At 39.8% G+C, this 23508-nt stretch overlaps 1 protein-coding gene across 7 annotated transcripts in view; it reads right to left on the reverse strand.

Moving 5' to 3' along the window:
• Positions 1–23508, reverse strand: part of PLCE1 (phospholipase C epsilon 1) — a 127900-nt gene that overhangs the window by 34228 nt on the left and 70164 nt on the right. For all 7 annotated transcript variants that reach the window (XM_083740822.1, XM_083740819.1, XM_083740820.1 and 4 more), the window contains 4 exons: positions 20844–21160; positions 7146–7291; positions 5836–6094; positions 2764–2978 (listed from right to left, as the gene is read on the reverse strand). In XM_083740822.1, coding sequence (XP_083596948.1) covers positions 2764–2978; positions 5836–6094; positions 7146–7291; positions 20844–21160 — 937 coding nt within the window. The remainder of the gene's footprint in view (positions 1–2763; positions 2979–5835; positions 6095–7145; positions 7292–20843; positions 21161–23508) is intronic.

The raw sequence follows: 23508 nt of genomic DNA on the forward strand, positions 1-23508 counted from the left end.
AGCAAACCAGCACTCTCATTGGTTTTTTTTAAAAAAGGTGGCAATTTGAGAGATCAAACTAAAAACTAAAAACTCTGCTTCAGCCGCCTTCTTCTGATATTGGTCAGTCAGATACCTTTGGAAAGGTCACAAGCAAGTCACAAAGGCAACAATCTTCCTTTGGTATTCAGTTGCATATTAGCCCTGCTTTTCTGTTCTACTAACAAATGGAAGATTTATACTCATTCACATATTATATTCTAGAGGAAATGTTTAAAGTTTAGGATCTGATTTTTTTTTTAAAAAAAATTAAATGTAAAGAAGTTAAACAGTGAAGAAAAGAAATGAAAAGATATGAACTATTAAAATAATGGTATAAAGAGGCTTTCTAAATACTTTTCAGATGTCAAAAGGTGAATTGAAAGGCTTGCTCAACGTCAGATGTTGCTCAACTGCCCAGAAAGAAATATTGCCAGATGATAATAATTCTATTAGAAACTATTTTGTCAGGAAGCAAAGATGACTTCATGCACATATTAAGGAAATAAGGACATTTAGAACATGTTGCTGGTGCTACGTGCAGAAAAGGGCATTTACTGGACGTGTGGTCTTAGTGGTTCAGTAAGTCTTAGGATCAGAAATAAGGAAAGAAAAGTCATGATACATAATTGAACAACTGTGATTCTTTCCCCTCTGACCAGCATTGTGAAGTCTAAGGGCCAAAGTACTCATTACATTGCAGCTCCTACCTCCTTGGTGTGGTATTTTGCAATGATTTAGGACAGGCATAGGCAAACTCGGCCCTCCAGATGTTTTTGAGACTACAATTCCCATCATCCCTGACCACTGGTCCTGTTAGCTAGGGATGATGGTAGTTGTAGTCCAAAAACATCTGGAGGGCCGAGTTTGCCTATGCCTGATTTAGGAGCAAGTTGATGAGTATATTTAATCCTTCTCCTGTCAGCTGCTCCTGTCCCTAACAATTTTTATTTTCTCCAGTGTTGCAGAACCATGTTTACCCTGCAAACATGGATCCATATGCCAGGAAGAGATGAATTATCCAGGGGAAAGTATCTGGCATGGAAAGCACTCCCAACACTTTCAACTTTCTGCTCCAAGTGGGTTTTACAACAGAGAAGGAGCTATGCTACATATAGCTGCAGTATAATGTATAATTTAGACCCAATAGCCTCTATTAAGATAATTAATTGCTATGTTCCATGTAACCAGAACAGATTTACTACTTGAATTTAATGTATACTGGGCAAGAAAGCAAAATTAATTTAATATTTATTTCCTTCTTAGGGAAGATGGCAATATATCCAAACCAAATTATAACACCTTCTCAAAAATCCTAGACTAAGAAACAGTGACCTTCCCCAGGACCACCCACTGAACTTTACAGATGAACAAGATTTTGGACCTGGGACTTCTTGTGTGGCCAACTGCAAAATGCTATTCATTATACATCACAGCTGCCGACCTTTAAGAAGTATCCTTCATGAAGAACCACAAACAGATATTATAATTCTTCTTGCGAGTACAGATCTAATAAAATCTTTCAAGCATTGTCCAATAAAGTCTCCACTGCTCTTATATAATTTACATTTAAGTGCACCGTGTTCTGGACTTTTAAGCGGTTTTCTCACAACACAGAGAAATTGGGGATCCGAGGTCAGAGAACATGAGCTTTCATAATTAAAACAACACCTGTGCTGAATGGCTGCACTCTATTGTGAATATTCAAAGAGTTTACTAGTCTGATAAGCTTTCCCCAAGATAATTTATGAGCCTCAGATAACTTGCCCTTAAAAGTAGTGGGATTAGGAACAATAATAAATAACCTTTATTTTGACTGGGTCAGAATGCTGTTCCAACAGGATATAATGTTCTGAGCTAAGATCAACAGAGATGCCATAGTGCTATTCCTGGCATCACTGAACAAGCCCTAGTAGCTTTCTAAAAGCTGCATGCACAAGATGAAACGGCTTTGCCTAGAAGTAATTACATCATGAGGGAACATAAAATTTAATGAGAAGGATTCTAAACGTCTGAGTGACATGATTCCATGCATAACTCTGAGAAATATCTGGAACTGGAAGCAGTCCAATATAGCAGATATGTGCTTTAAAGCAGCCTTCCCCAACCTAGTGCCCATCATATGGTTTGGACCTCAGCTTCCATGACTGCCAGTGAGCGTGGTCAATGATCAGGAATTAAGAACCCAAAACATCTAGGCAACACCAGGTTGGGGAAAGCTGCATTAAAATGACTTATTTCCTAAATTAATTACTTTTATATAGCAAGCTCATTAAAATAAGAAAACACATATAAAACTGACAGGTTGGGGTGGTTTACACATAGTCTTGGGATTACACGCCACACTTGTCCTCCTCTGGCCTGGTTGTGAGGAGGAGTTCAGAAGCTTCTGCTTTCATTTAAGATCAACCACAGTTTACAATGTCATTTCACCTCCAACAAACTGCAGTCACTTTTAACTATGAGATTAGTGGGGGGGAAGTCAACTTCAGATCATAGTTTATGAAGCAATTTTGCAAACACAGTAACATTTCAGAAGTACAGAAAATGCATGGTTAGATGCAAAAAGCCTTTTAATTGATTGCAATAGGCAATTTGATTAGACTGTTCCCTTCTAAATATTGTTATTTTAATTTTTAGTGAATGTGTTATAACAGAATACTGTAAATGGTTTTTTGTTTTGTTTAGCAAAACAAAATTTAAAAAGAATTAAAACAACAACAAACCCAAACCATAAAGCCTTACTGATAGCGGTTTCTGTCCTTCAAAGAATTTTTTCTGGAATTTCCATTTTCATAGTCGATGAAATTATCTTCTCCATCTTCAGATTCCAAGCTACGATTACAACTCCGAATGGTTTGAAAGATGTAGTTAGCTGTTGATTCTTTTTCTGTATTATGTAAGCCATCTGGACCTATCCGTTGTAAATAGTTGTCTTGCCCATTGTATTCTGCAACAAACTAAAAGAAAATCCATGCAAATCAACAACGTTTCGGTAAGCATAATTACTTCAGATGGGCATTTCAATCCAAAAGATAACAGCAACAGCATCTTGTATGTGGGAGGTGATTCTGTAGTGCCCTGCCAGCTGGAATCCTGTTAGATCTACTTACATACAATAGAAGTCTACACATGCTTGCTGACCAGCAAGTCTCATTGAGTTGCATAGGGTTTGCTCTCAGGAAAATGGATATAGGATTGCAACCTTAATTACTACCACGTTTTAAGACACATGCTGGCTCTATGTGACCAAAGCGCTGTTTGCATAGCATACATAGTAGGAACTCTGAATTCCTCGGTCTCTGTCTCTCTCTCAACAATTTTGCCCTGGAATGACTGAATTTATTGCCTCCACATATTTGCTGGCACAATACCCAACTGATTGTTTTACCTGACAGTGACACTGAATATCTCATACCATAATTTTATATATATTTTAGGCAATAGTTATGAACACACGAATTTGGAAGTAAGTTTAATTAACCAAAACAAGGGCCCGTTCCAATTACATGCCCAAGGCCCGCATCATTTCCAAATTAACGTTACGATAACAAGGGTCTACCTTTATATTTAAGATAAAAGCTGAGGCTTTTAGAGTATTTCATTTAAGCCGCAAGCTGCACATTATTTCATAGGTACATATTGCATGCCAGTTATGACCAAAATCAGCCTGCATGCTTACGGTGTCAAACATTAATTTTGCTTTATGTTAACAATGAAATCACTGTGTAATATGTGAATTTGAAGATGCAAAACCCAAATATTTAACAGAGGCAATATTGGAAATTAATTTACAACATTCATATTGATTCAAAATGCACAGACAAGGTCCAAAGAATGATAGACTCAGTTCCATGAGCCTTAGGGAGCTTTGTCCTTTGTCTCTCCCCACTCCCATCCCAGCTGGGTGCCAGCTTTTCAAAGAATAAGAGTAACAACAACAACAGGTCACAAGCCTCTTGAAGACCTTTTGGATCATAGTCTAGATTTCCAACACTGAACACATACGGTACATACTACTGTTAGATAACAAGATTATGATTAACAGTAGTAATCTTATTAATTAATTGTAATTTGGCATTGGGAATTTACAGACTTTGCGGAGGAAAAAGGCAGCAAACAGCACTATAAAGTGGGGATCTATAATTCTTTCATCACCTAATCCAAAACAGTCCAATTCAGCTGCTAGACAAGAGAAAGCTATTGGAAGACTTTTCTATATTCGGATGATTCGTGTTGTGCTTTTACGTTACACATCAATTTACTTTAGAAAAGGGACAGAAGGATCTGTTACAGAACCATAGAACTGTAGAGCTGGAAGGTCCAATTTCACTTTCTCATTCTTCCAGTCATAAATTCTCCATATTTCTGCATCAGTTTACATTTTTTTTAAAAAGTTGTCATGAAAAATCACCGGCATTTTAATCTTCGTTTCTCCTAATGCATGCAGTTTTGCCTAATACACAAATTTTGAAAGACTTTTTTTCCTATACATTTCTGTGCATTATTTTCGCCGGTATATGCATCTTTATGCACGTTCCCCTAATATATAAATTTCTCCATACTTCCTTTGTTTGGAGAACTGCATTGCAAAATTGCGAAAGGCTGGGCTGGATGAATCCCTAGCCGGAATTAAGATTGCCGGAAGAAATATCAACAACCTAAGATATGCAGATGACACAACCTTGATGGCAGAAAGTGAGGAGGAATTAAAGAACCTTTTAATGAGGGTGAAAGAGGAGAGCGCAAAATATGGTCTGAAGCTCAACATCAAAAAAACGAAGATCATGGTCACTGGTCCCATCACCTCCTGGCAAATAGAAGGGGAAGAAATGGAGGTAGTGAGAGATTTTACTTTCTTCGGCTCAATGATCACTGCAGATGGTGACAGCAGGCACGAAATTAAAAGACGCCTGCTTCTTGGGAGAAGGGCAATGACAGGCCTAGACAGCATCTTGAGAAGTAGAGACATCACCTTGCCAACAAAGGTTCATATAGTTAAAGCTATGGTTTTCCCAGTAGTGATGTATGGAAGTGAGAGCTGGACCATAAAGAAGGCTGATTGCTGAAGAATTGATGCTTTTGAATTATGGTGCTGGAGGAGACTCTTGAGAGTCCCATGGACTGCAAGAAGATCAAACCTCTCCATACTGAAGGAAATCAACCCTGAGTGCTCACTGGAAGGACAGATTGTGAAGCTGAGGCTCCAGTACTTTGGCCACCTCATGAGAAGGGAAGACTCCCTGGAGAAGACCCTGATGTTGGGAAAGATGGAGGGCACAAGGAGAAGGGGGCGACAGAGGACGAGATGGTTGGATAGTGTTTTCGAGGTTACCAGCATGAGTTTGACCAAACTGCGGGAGGCAGTGGAGGACAGAGGTGCCTGGCGTTCTCTGGTCCATGGGGTCACGAAGAGTCGGACACGACTAAACAACAACAACATGCAGTTTTGCCTAATACACAAATTTTGAAATACTTTTTTTCTATACATTTCTGTGCATTATTTTCGCTGGTATATGCATCTTTATGCACGTTCCCCTAATATATAAATTTCTCCATACTTCCTTTGTTCGGAGAACTGCATTGCAAAATTAAGAGGAGTGTGAAAAAATAGCTATGTTTCCCCCCAGTCTGCAAATAGTTTCAGGAAGTGCAAATTAGACAAGGCACTAAAATAAAAACCAATCCAAAATCCACCCCTATCATTCCTGTAAGACTGCATGTATGCATGTACATTTTCATATGTGGACAATTATTAATAAAAGCAGGAACTATTGCTGGTCTTTTAGCAATTAATGCTATCTCTCATTAGTTTACCTCCAGTGTTTCATCCTGAGAGTTATACTGAGGACAAAGTCTGATGAGACTTGCAGTCCCATCCAAAACTTCACAGAGTTCTTTTAAAAATACACCACAGAAAGGAACAACTTTACAGCCTGGGATATTCAGAGCTCTGTTGACAACTTTTCTATATTCGGATGATGATTCGTGCTGTGCCATTGCATCTTTCAAACTTCTCATTGTTTCAATATCAGACTGGTCCATGAATTGCCACATTTTCAAAACTTTTCTTGACCTATTTGAGAAAAAAGCAAGCAAATCATATTCTGAAGTTTATTAATTCAAATCAGACTGCTGCATGATAAAAAGCTTTCGTTCACAGTTCATTTACACTGTTGGTCTTTTTTGAAAAATGAAACTCACATCTACTTATGTTACTTATGTATGCAAAAATGGATAAAAAAGCAGGGTTCCTTTAAAATTCCTAACTGGGACAATTTGTATAAAAAAGCTACCCAATCCAGCCCAATCGCCTTCTAAATCCGGCCAGCTGACGGTACAGGAATCAGCGTAGTTTTACATGAGTAGAATCTGCCCTTTTATTTAAAATGCATCTCTGGGTTATTTGTGGGGCATAGGAATTGGTTCATTCCCCCCCCCCCAAAAAAAAATATAGTCCAGCCCTCCACAAGGTCTGAGGGACAGTGGACCGGCCCCCTGCTGAAAAAGTTTGCTGACCCCTGGCTAATCTAACCCAGCACCCTGTTCTCACAGTGGCCACAGTGCAAAAAGGAGTTGGCATTTCCAGGATGCTAGGGAAGAGACTTAGCATTACCTGTAATTCTTGCTTTGTATTTATATTCTTTTGATTTTCAATAGCATCAATAAAATGTTAATGAAAAATGGAGTAAGAAGGGTTTTTAACATTTTTGAGTTGGGTAAGAAACAATTTCTATCAAAAGTTTTGTGGTCTTCCTTTTAATCCCTAGAATGCCTTTTTCTGTTATCTATGCTCTTAGAAAGCTGGTGTTTTATTTTATTTTTAAGTTTCCATGTTTATTGTTTAGAAAGATAAATGATGTGGTCTCTGGAGAATTGTGAGAAAAGACCTGTCTTTCACCAATTTTAACCTCCGTCATCCATCTTAGTGAATTTTCCCAAAACAGCCTGTCATAAACTCCCTGGACAAGATAAACGAAGCAACTTAGCAACAGAACACTATTTAGCAGTGTGACTGATGGCGTGTAGTCCACTGTTTATTTTTTTAAAAGGACAGCTGCAAGTAACAGAAGCTGTAGTTTAATCTATGATGAGTCTCCATCATTTGAAGAATGAGCTGCGAGTACCTTAGGCCTGCCAAGAACTCCATGACAGCGTTGTAGTTGCCCATGTTCCAGCAGCATTTTGCCACGTGTACCACATAGGAGAAGACTTCTCGCTTTTCCTCCATAGATCCAGCAGTCAGAATCAGCCATGTCACCCAAGAGCTCACCTTAAAAAAAATAAAAAATACAATACAATACAAAAAAACAAATCACTCATATTTGTATCCTATTGTTTATACTCACATAACCTATTAAATAAGTTATCTCAGTTTTCAAGCAACTGACTTGAAAGGGCTGGATGACTAAGCAAACTTACTTGGAAGTACCTCTCAAATCAATAGGACTTTCTTTAGAGTAAACATGGGCAGGATGAAACTGAACTCCTGCAAAAGTAAATCACTTTAAGTCCACATCAGGCAGAGCCAACATGGTATCCTCCAGATATTGCACCTGATTTGGTGCTTCTAAATAGTGAAGAGAAGAGCAGGTCTTCCCTGAGATCTTGCAGGGCCTCGCAATCTCACATGGCCCTGTGGCATCTTTGAGAAGGGAGTGTGGCATTAGATGCCTTAAAATGCCAGGTCACCTGCCATTACAATGGCCATATTTCCCACCCCTCCCTCCTTTTATACTGCAGTGGTACCTCAGAAGTTGAATGGAATCTGTTCCGGAAGTCCATTCGACTTCCAAAACGTTAGGAAACCAAAGCGCAGATTCCGATTGGCTGCAGGAAGCTCCTGCAGCCAATCGGAAGCCAAGGAAGCCACGTTGGACATTCAGGTTCCAAAGAACGTTCACAAACCAGAACACTCACTTCTGGGTTTGTAGCATTCGGGAGCCAAAACGTTTGAGTCGCAAGGCATTTGGGGTCCAAGGTACGACTGTAGAGTCAGGAAGAAATTTTAATTTCCATCACAGTTGGCCCTGGAGTTAAGAGGCTTTTGCCTTTTTCTCAGTCAGTAGCATTTATTTAACCTATCTACCTGTCACAAATTAGGCAGGTATGGCACTGGGGTTTTGAGAGGATGCACCAGCTCCTGGCCTGAGCTCAGGTGGCCAGGTATGGTGCCACTCACCTCTGGTTGACAGTTGCATTGACCTCTGCTGCGCTGGGTCCTTTATGCTCATTAACTCCCACAGAATTCCCCAGCGGGTGTGCTAGAATGGTGTATTGAACTTCGTATCAGAAGCCTTATTGGGCAAACAGATCCTGGCTCCAGTTCCATACCAACCTCACTGACTGCAGTGTAGTCAATAAATCTGTCATCTGTTCCAACCCACACTCAAGTCCAATCCATTGTGCACCCTCATTTTGGCCCAGGCGAGAAGTGTGTAATATGCCTACCACACAAACAAGCTCTAGCCCCCATTAACCTTGATGACTGGCCATACTGGCTGGGGCTGATGAGAAGCGGAAACCAACAGCATCTAGAAGGCACATTGACCATCCCTGGTCTACATGGTTTGGGGGTTGGAAAACCCCAGTAGCACAGCTCAGCATTCATCAAAAAATATTTTATAATGGGATCTTCTCCATAACACTGTCCTGAGGATGCAATAACTGTAAAGAAAAATTAACAAACCCTCTTGTTTTTGAGCAACATTTTTTCCAAAAGGAAATTTAAAATCATGTCACTTGTAAAAATGTATAATGATGCCCCTCCATCTATAGCTTTTGGATATACATAGTACTTCACAAAAAATATAGAATAAAAAATATTGTTCAATATCAGAAATAATTTAGAATAAATAGATTTTGACCATAGGTTGAGTTCTCAGAGCTATACTAATATTAACATGCAAAAAATCCCAGCTTCAGTTTGATCTAAAATCCCATTTTCCCACTGTGACTGTACTTGCACTGCTCATATTTCATTAGGTTCAGTGAGAACAATCATCTTCATATATAGATTTTTCTATGTTCAAACCCTGATCACATATAGATGGCTACTATTTATCACTCAGAAAATGTTCCATTTACTTTCCCACAACTTTTATTAAAGGGAAAAAAAAGTAAGTAAGTAAAAGCTATATTTCACATGGAAATCTAATTCAAACCAACTGGACTATTTTACAACGAAATTCCCTAGGGTTTGTTTTTCCCCCATTGTGTAAACACTTATCAACATGAGATAAAAATGTGATTTTTTTCTACATTTAGTTTCCTTCTTGAGTTCTGAAGGATTTGCAATTTATGTTTGCAGAGATATCTTCAGTGATGAGAGCTTCACATAACAGATAAAAACGCATTTCCCTTCAAAGACAGAAAACTATTTCATCTTCTACTGACAGCTAAATTTAAAGACACAAACCTTGTAAAGTCAACCACAAGAATGTGTTGAACTAATTTAAAATTATCTACAAAAAACAGATTATACAGTATATAATTTTACTGTAATTTAGGTAACATCTCCTGAACATCTGATTGTTGACTGATAGAACAGCAAATCAAATACTGTACAGCAAAGTCCAAGAGAGAGACAATTTTATCTGCTTTTACTCAGAGCTTCAATTTAATCCAGCATAGGCAACCCCACAACTTTAATTATTTCTTTAAAATAATATAAATTTTTTTCGGGGGGGGGATGTAAAGAGGCCAACAATAAAAGCAATCCACAGTTCATTTAAACCCTAATTCAAAATATCACCATAAAAATCAATGGCACAGTCACAATTACAAAGCAGCTATCATAATTCTTAAAAGGGTTCAAATTTTACAGTAGCAATGAGTTACAAGGATAACTGCATAAAAATGGCAGTACAGTGGCAATGGAACTCATTGAATAATAAAATGATAAATGAGAGGGGATGCAATAAATGTTGGATATGCCATGATATTCTTTTTCCACATGTGGTGGAGGTGCAGGAAGTCTAAAGCACCCCAGATCCCTCAAGGGGCCTTATGCCTTGAGTCCCTGAGTTGTACCAGTCTTTGCATCAAAAAATAAACTTCCTCACTTCCTATCCTGGCTGATGCAAGCCAGCTAGGGTTTGGAGGCCGTGACTGTCCTACTGCTCCACCTTTCTGCTCCCTGGGTAAAGATTGCTCTGCCCAGCACTATGGCCATCTTATCAATGCCAATGCTGAACTATACTTTAAGCACCAATAAAATACTATTGCACCGTTATATTTTATAAGATATTTACATAAATGAGCCAGCACTTCCTTGGTTTTTAAATCAGTGGAAGTCGAGAACAAAATGAGCACAACATATACACAGCAGAGCCTTGAGTAGAGCATGAGACAGTTCACATGTAGCACAAAGTCAAGCAGTGGGTGAGCAAGGAGGATAAAATGTGCAAGTTTCCAGAACAAAGATCATGTTGCAGTGTCTCTCCTCTGCTCCTGCTGCTGTCATGCTAGCCAGGGGAAAGACAAGGTTAGGATTAGCATTTATGTATGCACTCAAACTTGTGGTTGTGTCCTTCAGGCAAATGGTTTGGCGGTGAAAGTGAGGCAATAATATTTGAGTATAGGGGTGTTGCTAGCATGCCCTTATTTTTATTTTTAAGGATATGTATCTAGCCCTTAATTTTAACATACAAAGGAAAATGCTAATGGTTAATACAGTGGTACCTCAGGTTAAGTACTTAATTCATTCCGGAGGTCCGTTCTTAACCTGAAACTGTTCTTAACCTGAAGCACCACTTTAGCTAATGGGGCCTCCTGCTGCTGCTGCTGCTGCTGCACCGCCGGAGCCAGATTTCTGTTCTTATCCTGAAGCAAAGTTCTTAATCAGAAGCACTATTTCTGGGTTAGTGGAGTGTGTAACCTGAAGCGTATGTAACCTGAAGCGTATGTAACCTGAGGTACCACTGTAAACAATTTCCCTTATGCTAGTCCATTAAATGCTTTGGGGAAATCCAAAAGCATGAGTATCTTATTCACAGTTTCAGCTGTGCACAACACTGCTGAGGATGTAAGCTGCAAAGTTCTCGTTGTCTCAAACAGATAAACATTTCAGAACAAAAAAGGGACATCTGCAAGGCTAGCGAATCACCCAATTAACTACTATGCTTTCAGAATCTCAAGTAAATAAATCACACATAGGCTGCTATCCTATGCTCATTTTCAGAGGAGCAAGCTCCACTGGACACAATAAGATTTACTACTCTGCAGACTGGCATAGGACTGTGTTGTTATGCATATGCCCTATGAATAACCCATAAAGGAAAAAACAAGACAAGCAAACTGGTTGATAAGTGAATCACGAAATTAATAGACCTTTCAGACTGTTTACTTATTGTATTACACTTGTTGTAAGTGAACAAAGTAAGATGGATAATTGCATAACCTAGAACTAGATCACATTTACCCATAGCAGAAAGAATACATAGCTCCAGTTGGAATTATTCATAGAGCCTCCTTTAAACTCTACACTAAGCACAGCATAGCTTTGGCCAGTTGTCCTGGTAATGTAAACAGAAGCTTGGAAAGCCTCAAGCACAAAAGAGAATATGGAACTATAAAAAGGGTTTCAGATTTCTTTAGAAGTGCTACTGCTTAACTATTTAACCTGTAAACAGCTTGGCAATACAAATGTTTCATACTTTCACATCTAAAGCAGTAGGCAATATTCAGAGGTGCATTTTGAGAAGCATCTCCATTAGACAAAAATAAAATAAAAAGAATGAATTGTAAGACTACAGAATCTCCCCCTCAAAACATTTTAAATACTTGTGATTATTATAAAAGAGCTTGGGTTGTAGCCAACAGTGTCCCTCAGGTGACAGACAGACTTATTTCAGCGGAACAAGTGGGGGAAAACCATTTCAGCTCTCCCCTCTAATCCAGAACTAACATGCTCATGGGAGAAACACTGATAGTCTTTTTTCACATTTTTCCTCATATGAGGGAAAAAATGCACAACCCTAACTGGAACTACAGTGAACCCTCAAGTTACGTACCACTCTGGATATGTAACTTTTGGGTTGCGAACGCGGCAAACCCGGAAGTGTATACTTCCAGGTTTCGCCACGCACACATGCGCAGAAGCGCTCTATCGCACCGCGCACGTGCACAGAAGTGGCGCCTCCAATTACGGACTTTGCAGGTTAAGTATGGACCCCCAGAACGAATTTAATTCGTATCCGGAGGATCCACTGTATTCACAGAGCCCCCTTTAAACTTTTCACTAAGCACAACACAGCTTTCCCCGATGGTTCTAGGTTACTCTGTCTTTCCACTAAATGTGCTCTACAAGGTAGAGGGGCACCAGAGCCATTGCCATGCCTGCCTCCCTCTGTGGCTGCCTCCATGCCCGTCTGTGCAGCAAAGTTGGGGCAGGCAGCATTCTCTGTTTTGCTTAAAGCTGCAAAATGTCCTGGGCTGGCCCTGATGGGCACGTTAGATTTTGTCACCCTATAAAGGCACTGCGATGCAAGTAAGGCCAAGACAGAGTTATCTGCCCTTGACCACTTTGCTCTGCAGAAGCTTGACCACTGCTCTGCATATCACCTTGTTCAAATACACTAAATAATTTACAAAGAAACAACAAAGGATATACAACAGTCTGTATATGATGCTTGTTAGTTAATGTGTGGTGTGTTATGCCTAATAAAGGATTTTAAAAAATAAAATAAAAACAACAACAAAGGAATATAGTTGTAACCAGTGCTGAGGACACCGAGTGACAAGCCAACAACAACAGGCCATACAGTGTTTGTAGAACAGCTGCTGAGACCAGTTCCCTCCTTACTTCTTTGGTCAATAACATGCTACAACAGTTTGGGGGGTGAAAATAATAAGCTGGACAGACTTGAACAAGCATAACAACAACTGCATGCACATTAGTAAAGCCAAGCTTTTACAGAGCAATGGCAAACGTGCAGTCAAACCCCAAGCTTAAGCTATAACAGCTTTTATAAAGTCACATTAAGCCCAATGATGTTATCTAGTGGATCAAAGTGTTACATCTTTTAATTTATATCTTAGGCAGGAAACTTGCTTGGAAGGATTACAGTGAAATAACTTGAGTGCTCTAAAATTATGCATTTGTTTCTAATTAATTATGAATATAATTATGAGCATATTGGAACAAGTAATTGTTTTTGCAATTACTAGACAGAATTTTAAAGCTGCTGTTTGTGAACTGAGTAGACACATCAGTAAAAGAAAACGTTTTTATCTGAGAAAAGATCTGGCACAAGCAGGAGGAAAAATTCTTTACAGAGCCATGAAGACAGAGAAATATAGCTATAAACTGTGGATGAGAGTAGGGACCCGCAGAGACTAGTACAGCAAAAAGTACATATATTTCTAAACCTTACAGTGTAAACAAATAAATATAAACCTGGACTGGAATGCAAACAAAGCCTTTGAAAAGTGAAGCAACATGTCCTAGACAAAAAAACCTATTACAAGTAGAAATAAATGTGGTTCAAGAGATAAAACCTGAGGATTCCGACTTATAGGGCGGTATTCAGCTAATCTTTTGGGCTAGGGCAATAATTATTGGTAGTGCAGGGGGATTTCTCCCTCTTCTCCCTCTGCATTGTCCCCAGATCTGCTCTGGAGGACTGGGAGAAACTGCAGACCAGATCTAGGAGACACACAGGAGAAATCTTTGCACTGATGGAACATTTACTTCAGTGCTACCATGAATACAAACCATGGTATTTTCTCAACTGATTCACTTACTTATATACACCTTTTCTACCTATAATACAAAAGTAAATTTCAAAAGTGAAGATGATGTAATGAACCCCATTTCAGGGGAGTGGCAGGGCAGGGCGAGGAGAGACTTGCACCTATTCCAAACCCCATTCAGCTCAGTCATGGGACCTAGGTCTTAATCTTAAAAACTCAGGCCCAAACATAAATATTTTATAAATAATAAATGAATAAATTCATTGCATCTCCGGTTCAGATATATTATTCTATATCAGCTGGGTAAGGAATAATATTCTCTGACCTATTTGAATGTGAACAAGACGTCCATAGGTCACAGCCTGTTCCTCTTCTGAGATAATCACATAAAAATATCTCCACTTAACCAAAAATTAGCACATAAGGTACGTAGCTTAGCTAAAGGCTGCTATATGAGCTGTACCTTGGTTCCTAGTGAAAATTTCCATCAGCTGTTTCTTTAACATTCCTGAATAAGATCATATCACATATTCATGCTTTTATTGTCACTCAGTCTACAGAGATGAACAGTGGATATGATTCTGTAAGTAAAACACATCTGGTTGAATGCAGTGGAGCCAGGAAAGAAAAACCATTTCAAAGAAAGGACTAAAAACACTAGAAGTACGGTTTGATGTACTTAAAACCAAAAACCTAGATTTGCTCTTGTAACCCCAAAGGTTAAATCTCAGTTGTATACACTAGGGGTAGACAATATGGTGCCCTACAGGTGTTCCTGGACTACAACTCCCATGCTGGCTGGAGATCTGATGAGAGTTGGAGTCCAACAGCATCTGGTTCAATCATTTACACCGGGGGTAGTTAGACTGTTGCTGAAGACATTGCCCCCCTTCCAAAGCCTAAGTAGGTCAGTTCACAGGTACATCTGTGTATTTGTACAGCTGGTCCCCTGCTCTCTGCATGATTTTGGCCATAGGTCAGAGATGGGACCTCAAGCCTAGGGCCCAAGCACAGCTTGCCAGCCTTCCCCATCTAGCCCTCTGAAGTCTCCCCAGGCCACCTCCCTCACTAGTCCTGCTTTGCTCCCACACTCCCCCCCAGCTGGAACATGTCCATGAGAGGGATTAGTACAGCCAGAATCTAGCCTTTGGGCCAAGAAAGGTTACCCAATTCTGCCCTAATGACACATCTCATGCTCAAACAGAGGCAATGCTTCTACATATAAAATTATATAGGACATTCCTGGGTATATGAGCACTACAAAAGCTATGTGCAGGGGGGAAAATAGTGAAAGGCAACACAGCATTCGGGTGTAAAAAGGTTCTCTGCTCCTATCATTGGTGAACCATGAACACAGCCATCTATTGCTTGGGAATATCCTGCACCATTGCTTTTAGTCCTAGCATGAATATTCCTTAATGGATTTGACTATTCCTTATTACGGCTTTCCTGCAGTTTCCTCATACAACCCTAGGTAATGCTTTCATGCTGTTGCTACATATTATGAGTTTCATACAATGCTGTAGTCAATGAAGATTATTTTGCCAAGATTATCTAGGACACGTATCCAGTACAAACACTAACTAGGAATATTACAACATTTTGATACATGGATTTTTGTAAGAGCTGTAATTGTCCCTGTACTAGAATAAGATTGACTGGCTAATTTGCTCAGGAGGAAAGGAATATCCTAACAAAGAACCTTGGCCGTTTTAATATGATTATACACCACTTTAAATGTACTGTTCCAAAGAAGGACTGGAAACAGTTTGATACTTGTACAAACATAATCTTTTCAAAAGGTTTCTGCAAAGCCAGCTAGGCATTCTAAAAATCCTGAACTAGCAGAGAGAAATATTTATTTACATTCCACCCACTGCTGAAGCACAATGATAGTTTTAAGACATCTCTATTTTCTGTTAAAAGGCTAAAGTGGCAATGCTATACCAGTCTACTCAGAAGTAAGTCCCATTGAGCTGACTGGGTCTAATTCCCAGTTAAGGGGGTGCAGAACTGCAACCTATGGAACATACCCAGATGGAAAGCAACAAAGATTGGGGGGGGGGGGGAGGCCAAGCACCAAGAGAAATGGTGGAAGGAGCTGTGTGTGCTTAGCCTGGAGAAGAGATGAAAGGTGATATGAAAGCCACCTTCAAATATTTGAAAAGGAATTACCACATTTTTCGCACTAAAAAAGTAAGGGGAAATGTGTGTGCGTCTTATGGAGCGAATCCAGGTGGGAGGCACTGCTCAGCGTTCCCTTTAAGAGCCGCGTGAAGCATGGGGGCTTTTCCCCAAGGAGGGAAAAGGGCTGCCCTTCTCCCTCCTAGGGGAAAAGCCCCCAAGAGCCACACACACACTCCACGCGCTCTTTAAAGGGAGCGCAGCTCTTGGAGGAGCCTTCCTCCCGCTGCCCGGGAGAGCCTGTGCACAGCTATCCCATAAGCCAGAACGGTAAGAGGCTATCCCAGAAGCCAGATCCCTCTTGCTGTTCTAGCTTCTGGGATTCAGAATATTTTTTTTCCCTTGTTTTCCTCCTCCAAAAACTAGGTGCGTCTTATGGTCTGGTGCATCTTATAGAGCGAAAAATACGGTACATAGGTGATGGTCCAAATTTGTTTTCTACTGTTTCAAAGAATAGGACCCAAACCAACATGTTCAAATTACAAGAAAAAGGAAGGTTTTTCTTTAATTCTTAGCATTTTTAATGCATGTTTCCCCCCATTTTCTCGGTCATTCAAATAAGGATAGAATTGAACTTACAATTTGCTAAGAGAAAAAATACAAATAAAGTATAATTTTTACAGTGCTGCTGAACAGCATTGAACCTTATCTGTCAGCTGAGAGCTAAAATGTATTTAAACTAGTCTAAAATTGGTAACGTGTACTGACTGAATGGTTAGCCTTCAGGTTTCTAGTAGTTAAATATATGAAGCTATCAGTAAAAGCTGGAAAGAAATGTATGCCATTGGCTCCTGGAGATAACCAGTTATCCTTTTTTTCTGTACAAAAGCATACAATTTGTAAAACAGCTGCACAGGATATAAAAAAATGCCATGCAGTATTTTCTTTCTGAATTTCTTGGTCAGCCATAATTGATGTTTAGAGCATTATACTGACTAATTTGGTTAAAAATTCTACCCCAAGGGACAGCCCTCTGAAATGAATGGGTAACTACATTAAACATGAAATGCCTTTGTCAGGAAGCAAAAACTATTAAGTAATATCAATTAGCACTAGCATTTATCAAAAATTTACGAAAAAGCAGTGTTACATGATATGTCATTTGCATGCAATAATTGCGCAGTGGAAAAAAAGGACAATGGTATGAAATAGTTGTCTCCCATTAAGTATCAAGAGTCTGTCATCTAAAAATTCATTCTGGCTCCCACAATATAAATATAGTGAATTATTTTTGCAGGCAATGCCAGAAGTCAGCAAGCAGTTACTGGTTTTCGCCAACCAAAGCATGACTCTTTCTGTAGGAATTTTCTTTCAAATAGATAAACAGCGATGGACAGAAAATCCCTGTTGCTAATGGAGTATGTATGACAAACATATTGAACATGCAGCTAATATTGTAAATAATGTAAAGACTTGATATATCAAATTTTCCCCAAAATTGTAAATTACATTAAGCAAAAGCACATTTCACTATCTAGTATATAAATAGAAATAAAGTTTCCAATTTCTACTACATTAACTGAAGTCTCAATGTAATAAGCTTAGAATCTCAGCTAAAGCATCCATGACAGACGGCCATCTAAACACTGCTTGAAAACCTCCAAGGAAGGAGAGAACACAAATTCCTGAAGGAGACCATTCCATTGTCAAACAGCTCTTACTGTCAGATTTCCCCCCATATGTTTAGTCAGAATGCCCTTTCTTGTAACTTGAAGCCATTGGTTCGAATCCTACCCTTACCTTAGGTAAGTATTCTGTGAAGCAACAAATGAGTAGCATTTCCAGGGTTCTTAGGGTTGAATCCAACTAAGTCATTGTGTGAGCGGAATAACTTCTGTCAGAGCAACAGAACTTTGCCTCCTCTCCCCCTCAACATGTCTCTCCCAGGACCCCCAAATCTGACCCAGAGGATCCAGATACATGAGGAGAGAAGACAGAGGGGAAGTTTCACTATATGAATGGACAACCCTTAGATAGTGCAAACCATAGAGGGGAGGTCCATACCTCAGTAAGAAAGGACCATAGCTCAGTGGCAGAGAACCTGCTTTTCTTGCAGAAGCTTGATGGTTCAATTGCTGGACTCTCCAAGTAGGACCAACAATTTTCCTAGTCTTTGAGAGCAGCTGCTATTCAATACACAGTCTAAATAATACTGAGATAAATGGTTTGACTTTGTATAAGGCACCTTCCTTTTTTTCCTATGAAAATTATCTTATCTTAAAAGTAATATGTGAAAACAAAGGCCTGAATATAGCAGAACCTTCAAAATCAAATTTCTACGCCCCTATGAACTGTTTAAAGCGGTGGAGTTTTCAAGTCAACATTTGCCAATATATATACAGTGGTACCTCGGGTTACATACACTTCAGGTTACAGATTCCACTAACCCAGAAATATTGCCTCAGGTTAAGAACTTTGCTTCAGGATAAGAACAGAAATCGTGCTCCAGCAGTGCGGCGGCAGCAGGAGGACCCATTAGCTAAAGTGGTGCTTCAGGTTAAGAACAGTTTCAGGTTAAGAACGGACCTCCGGGACGAATTAAGTACTTAACCCGAGGTACCACTGTACAGCATTGCTGCTGCTACTACTACTATTTAATATATTTATATCCCACCTTTTTCCCAAGTTGGCAAGTGTCCCATATTTTAAACGAATCAGAGGTTGTTAAGAAAAGGAATGCCTTATTTCAGAATAGTACCCAAAGCTCTACTGAACTCTGAACACATTAGCACGTATCTTTCACTTCAGAGTACAGGGCTACCAAAGCAAAAAATAAAATAAATAAATAAATAAATACAAAGACTTCAAAGAAAATATCTATAGTGTTTCTGATTTTATGGTTTTAGCATGTTCCCATCGTATAATTGGCCGAGTGGCTTTTGTGATGAATGGATCATCTCCAAACTGATATTTAGAGCAACGGGAATGTTGTTCTCCTTTGAACAAACCGGACAGTGGTATGAGATTGCCTTTGATTGTGAAAACATCGCAAAAGAAAAATGGGGGAGATCACAAAACAGAAGGAACAAGCAGGGGATGGAGGGGGAGAGGAAGAAAAAAGAGGCAAAGCCTCAAAAATATACAGAAAAAATATGAAATTGAATCAAATAGTAAGATGCCAAATGCATTTCAATAAAGACTTTCTTCAGGATTTCCCAGTAAAGCAACATCTCTCCCACATGTTGCCTTATAAGGAAAAATGTTGCCTTGCTAGGAAAGGTGTATTTTTGTGCCCTCAAAAGTCTTTAAAGAACTACTTTGGGCATTTTACTACAGTGTTGCTATTGCTACAGTATTAAATTTCATTTCCCTCCCAATGTCGTTTTGATGCTTTGCCCCTTCTTATTTTGCTTTGCTTAATCTTCTCATGGAAAGTTACAGTAGCTGCTGTGGCTGATGAGAGGTAACATAAATGTATCAGCAAAAAAAGGTCATGCATACAAAAGGACATTGAACATGTCTCCCATGGCAAGTATCCCTCTTAGACGCTATTCAAAAGAATATTGCCAGCTGGAAATGCAGATGACTCACACATACAAATGATAGAAACTCCTGCAGTATCTGAAGGTGAATTATCATCCTTCAAGGGCTTTGTGTTCTCCCCTCATCTCTTACTCTCCTTCGCTCTCACTCTAAGCTTTTCTCATTAAAACTGGGGAAGGTAAAAGGTAACGGTACCCCTGCCTGTATGGGCCAGTCTTGACAGACTCTAGGGTTGTGCGCTCATCTCACTCTAGAGGCCGGGAGCCAGCGCTGTCCGCAGACACTTCCAGGTCACGTGGCCAGCATGACGACGCTGCTCCGGCGAACCGGCACCAGAGCTATAAAGCGGTACCTATTTATCTACTTGCACTTAAGGGTGCTTTCGAACTGCTAGGTGGGCAGGAGCTGGGACCAAAAGATGGGAGCTCACCCCGCCACGGGGATTCGAACCGCCAACCATGCGATCGGCAAGTCCTAGGCACTGAGGTTTTACCCACAGCGCCACCCGCGTCCCAAAAAAACTGGGGAAAGTGGCTACCAAATAACAAATCAATGATTAAGATATCTGTTATTCACAAAACTTTAGTACAGCGGCTCTCGCTACTGTTGACTTAGCAAAGCAAAGAGTCTCTGCCGCAACAGAATGCCATCCTGAGTCAGTTCAGGACACCTGCTCAACACAGTTAAGTTATACCACTGCAGTGGTACAGGAGGCCCTCTGTCACACTCAAAGCAATTAAGCATCTCCTTGAAAAATAATTGAGAAAAAGAAACTGGGCTAAGGTTTGCTGCACCAGAAAACTACTTAGAAAAACAGCGCAGCTTCTTGAAGAACAATCCCAGCATATGAAAGTGCTTAGTTTTCTGCAGATTATGGATAAATACATGTGAGCTGTTAATGTAATCTAGATACCCCTGTTTCATAATGCTGCATGTAGTCCACTAAGAAGATCATGTTTAGCCTGCAACAAAACAGTTCAAAGAATTAAGCAACATGGCTGCTTTCCACAAGAGCATGAGTTTATAAGAAACCAAATAAACTAATTTATTAAAACCACTAGGCCCTGATGGCAGCACCCAACACGCTCAGGCAGATGACAGGTCCCTAGTTCTAGATCAGCACTCAGCGCAGTGCTGGCAGCCGGATCTAGCCAACATTTAAATTTCTCATAACGCCCATCACATATTGTTGCTATAGGGCACTGTGGAAAACAAAATGGCACCCTCAGTACCACAATACATTAGGAGCGTTGTAGGAAATCGCTGCTAAACCCAGTCACTGTTGCCATCTGCTACAACCAGCTAGTAAACCTGCCAGTTCTTGTCAAAGGTTAAGGGCCCCATCAGTAAGCCCTATGGCCAGGTTCCTCTCAAATACTGAAAAAATGTACCCTTTACCCACTCCACAAACAAGATAAAAGAAAACCAACCATGTGCGTATGTAATCAAAATCCTCACCCTACCTCGTTGAATCTTGTCACCAAATCTTCAACAGCATTGTGTTCTTCATCTGGGGCAGAAAGAAGACTTGCAGAAATAGAAGCCTTAAGAGTTGATAGTTTGCTCTGGCATTCAGCATTCCCCAAATCTCTGGTTAAGAAGCAGAGGTAGTCGATTGGCAGTACTTTTCTGTAGAGATCCTGCTCCTGCTCAGTCAGAATACTAGCAACCTCCTCTGGAAACTGAATGAGATGCTGAAGTTCTACAAGTTCTTTACTGACACCAGCTACAGTGGAAGCAAGGGCATTTGATCCAGCCATAGATGAACTCAATTGTCGTTCTAAAAATAAACAAAATACAAAATTTTAAAAGAGGTAGATTTCCTCTTTCCACCTATTATCCAGAATTTCACAATAAATGCATGACATATTTTGTGGGGTTTTAAAAAATATTAAATATTAAATATTCAGGTGGATAGCACCTGAAGTTCCGTTTTCAATATCTGTACATCATTGTCCTCCAACACAGCTCCATAAAATTTCCTGTAACACAGGCAAATTACACTTTCAAGTAGACAGCATCGGTCTATGGATGATGAACCACTTTATCACCTGCTAATGTAGCAATCATGGCAGCTCACCAATTGATGGCTGTTGCCAGCTATTTCATATATCAGGCATAGGCAAACTCCGGCCCTCCAGATGTTTTTGGGACTACAACTCCCATCATCCCTTGCTAACAGGACAGTGGTCAGGGATGATGGGAACTGTAGTCCCAAAACATCTGGAGAGCCGGAGTTTGTCATATATGAAGGCTGTCAAACAGTAAGTTCAACTATAATGTCTACAACAGCAGTATGAACTTACTTTCAGATGGGCAGTAAAATAATTGTATCTGCTTCAGAAATGGAAGGGTTTTTTTTGTTTTTGTTTTGCTCTAGGATAACTCCCAAGTGGCAAAAATAATTGATATTTACTCAGTCACTCTGCAGCACCAAGTGAAGATTCCCCCAATTCTTTGTCAAGGAAGCTCACAAACACACCACAATATGACATCATCACAATAATAGGGGAATGTGAGTAAAGTTATTCCAAAGTGAACAGGAAACTACAGTGAAGAACACAAAGTAAATAGCTAGGGTTCTGTGTGCCCAAACAAAAAAATAGGCTTGGTGAACTGAGCTGGCTGAATTTTTCCTGAGTAAATCTGCATAGTGAAACTAACAGAAATTTTGTACAGCATTGTATGAGACTGTGGCTCTGAGAAGCTAAGTCAATCATTCTTCCTTTTACAATTTATTTGCTTATGTACTTATAAAGTTACTACCATGAAACATACTACAATAAGACATACCCCCACTCCCAGATGCACAGAATCATGCAATGGAAAGCAATATAGGTAGGGAGACAGAATAGGAAACATAACAATGAATTTTAATGGCTACCATCATCATCCCAATAAGACAAAGTTCAGTGGAATACACAACTCAGCACATCTGTTCTAATGGGAACTCCAAATAGGAAATCACTGTCAAATAAGTATTGTGTTCAAAAAGAGTACTACCGTTTATGTTGCCAGTACTAAAAAAAATAATCAGTGTTGATCAAGGTCACTAGCAGGTATGCTAACTGGCTTGCCTGGTAAACAAGCAATCAAGCTGCAGCACAGCTCACTCATATTTATGCTTGATTATTGCAAGATTCTCCACCTTCTGAACCCAAAGGAGGGCCTCTGAAAATGATCTCTTGCAGGCTGGTGTGGATTTAACACTCCTAACTTTCCCTTTTCTGCTTGCTTTCAACTAATTCCATTCAATTCAAGTGCAGCCTATTCCTTTTGCACAGGTTTAGCTTGTTCCAAAGTCTTCCTCAGTAACAAACCTATTGAAATCCTTCCTCCTGAGCAAATCTCTCTCTCTCTCTCTCTCTCTCTCTCTCTCTCTCTCTCTCTCTCTCCCGGCCTCTCTTACCTCACACGTTGTGAGGACAAAATCAAAACTCTACAGTTTGAGAACAAACAGGCCAAAGAATTCTGAAGATCTTTGAAAACAAAGCTTTTATCTTGGTCTCCAAATGGTACTCCTTGTCCTCACACAACTGCACCTTCAATTCATTCCTGTGATGAAAATCATAACATTGGAAGTGGTTATATGCCTGTCTCGTTGCAAGTTTAGACAAGAGCTTGCACAGCAGCTCGCAGAAGCAAGCTAAAGGGCTCTACAGTATTGGTGTCAGGCCACATCTGAACTTGACTAGAATCCTCTGCCCTCATCTAGACCACTAGACAGACCTAGAACACTAGTTTGTTCCCCCTAGGCTTTTCTTTTATAATAGGCCTTTTAATCTGTATTATGGCCGCTTCCATTTAAAGGATTAGTGTTTGCTTTTACAATAGGAACATTTCTGGTTGAAAAACTAAATTGGAGGGAACCGATGTCCTTCACCAAAGTGGTACCCATACAACTAACCGGCACCACTTGTGCCACGGGCTCAAGGTAAATGCTCACAGTCACTGAGAAACCATTATCATGCTTAAATGATACCCCCCCCCCAAAAAAAACACCGTATTTAGGGTATCTAGAGGGGCTAATCTAATGACATTTCCATAATTAATTAATTCTGCACTCCATTTTGGCTACCACACAATCCATAGCTTTTTCTACATTGTTGCTCAACATCTTGCTCCCAA

This window comes from Podarcis gaigeae (genome assembly GCF_964106915.1).
Source record: "Podarcis gaigeae genome assembly, chromosome: 5".
Classification (NCBI taxonomy): Eukaryota; Metazoa; Chordata; class Lepidosauria; order Squamata; family Lacertidae; genus Podarcis; species Podarcis gaigeae.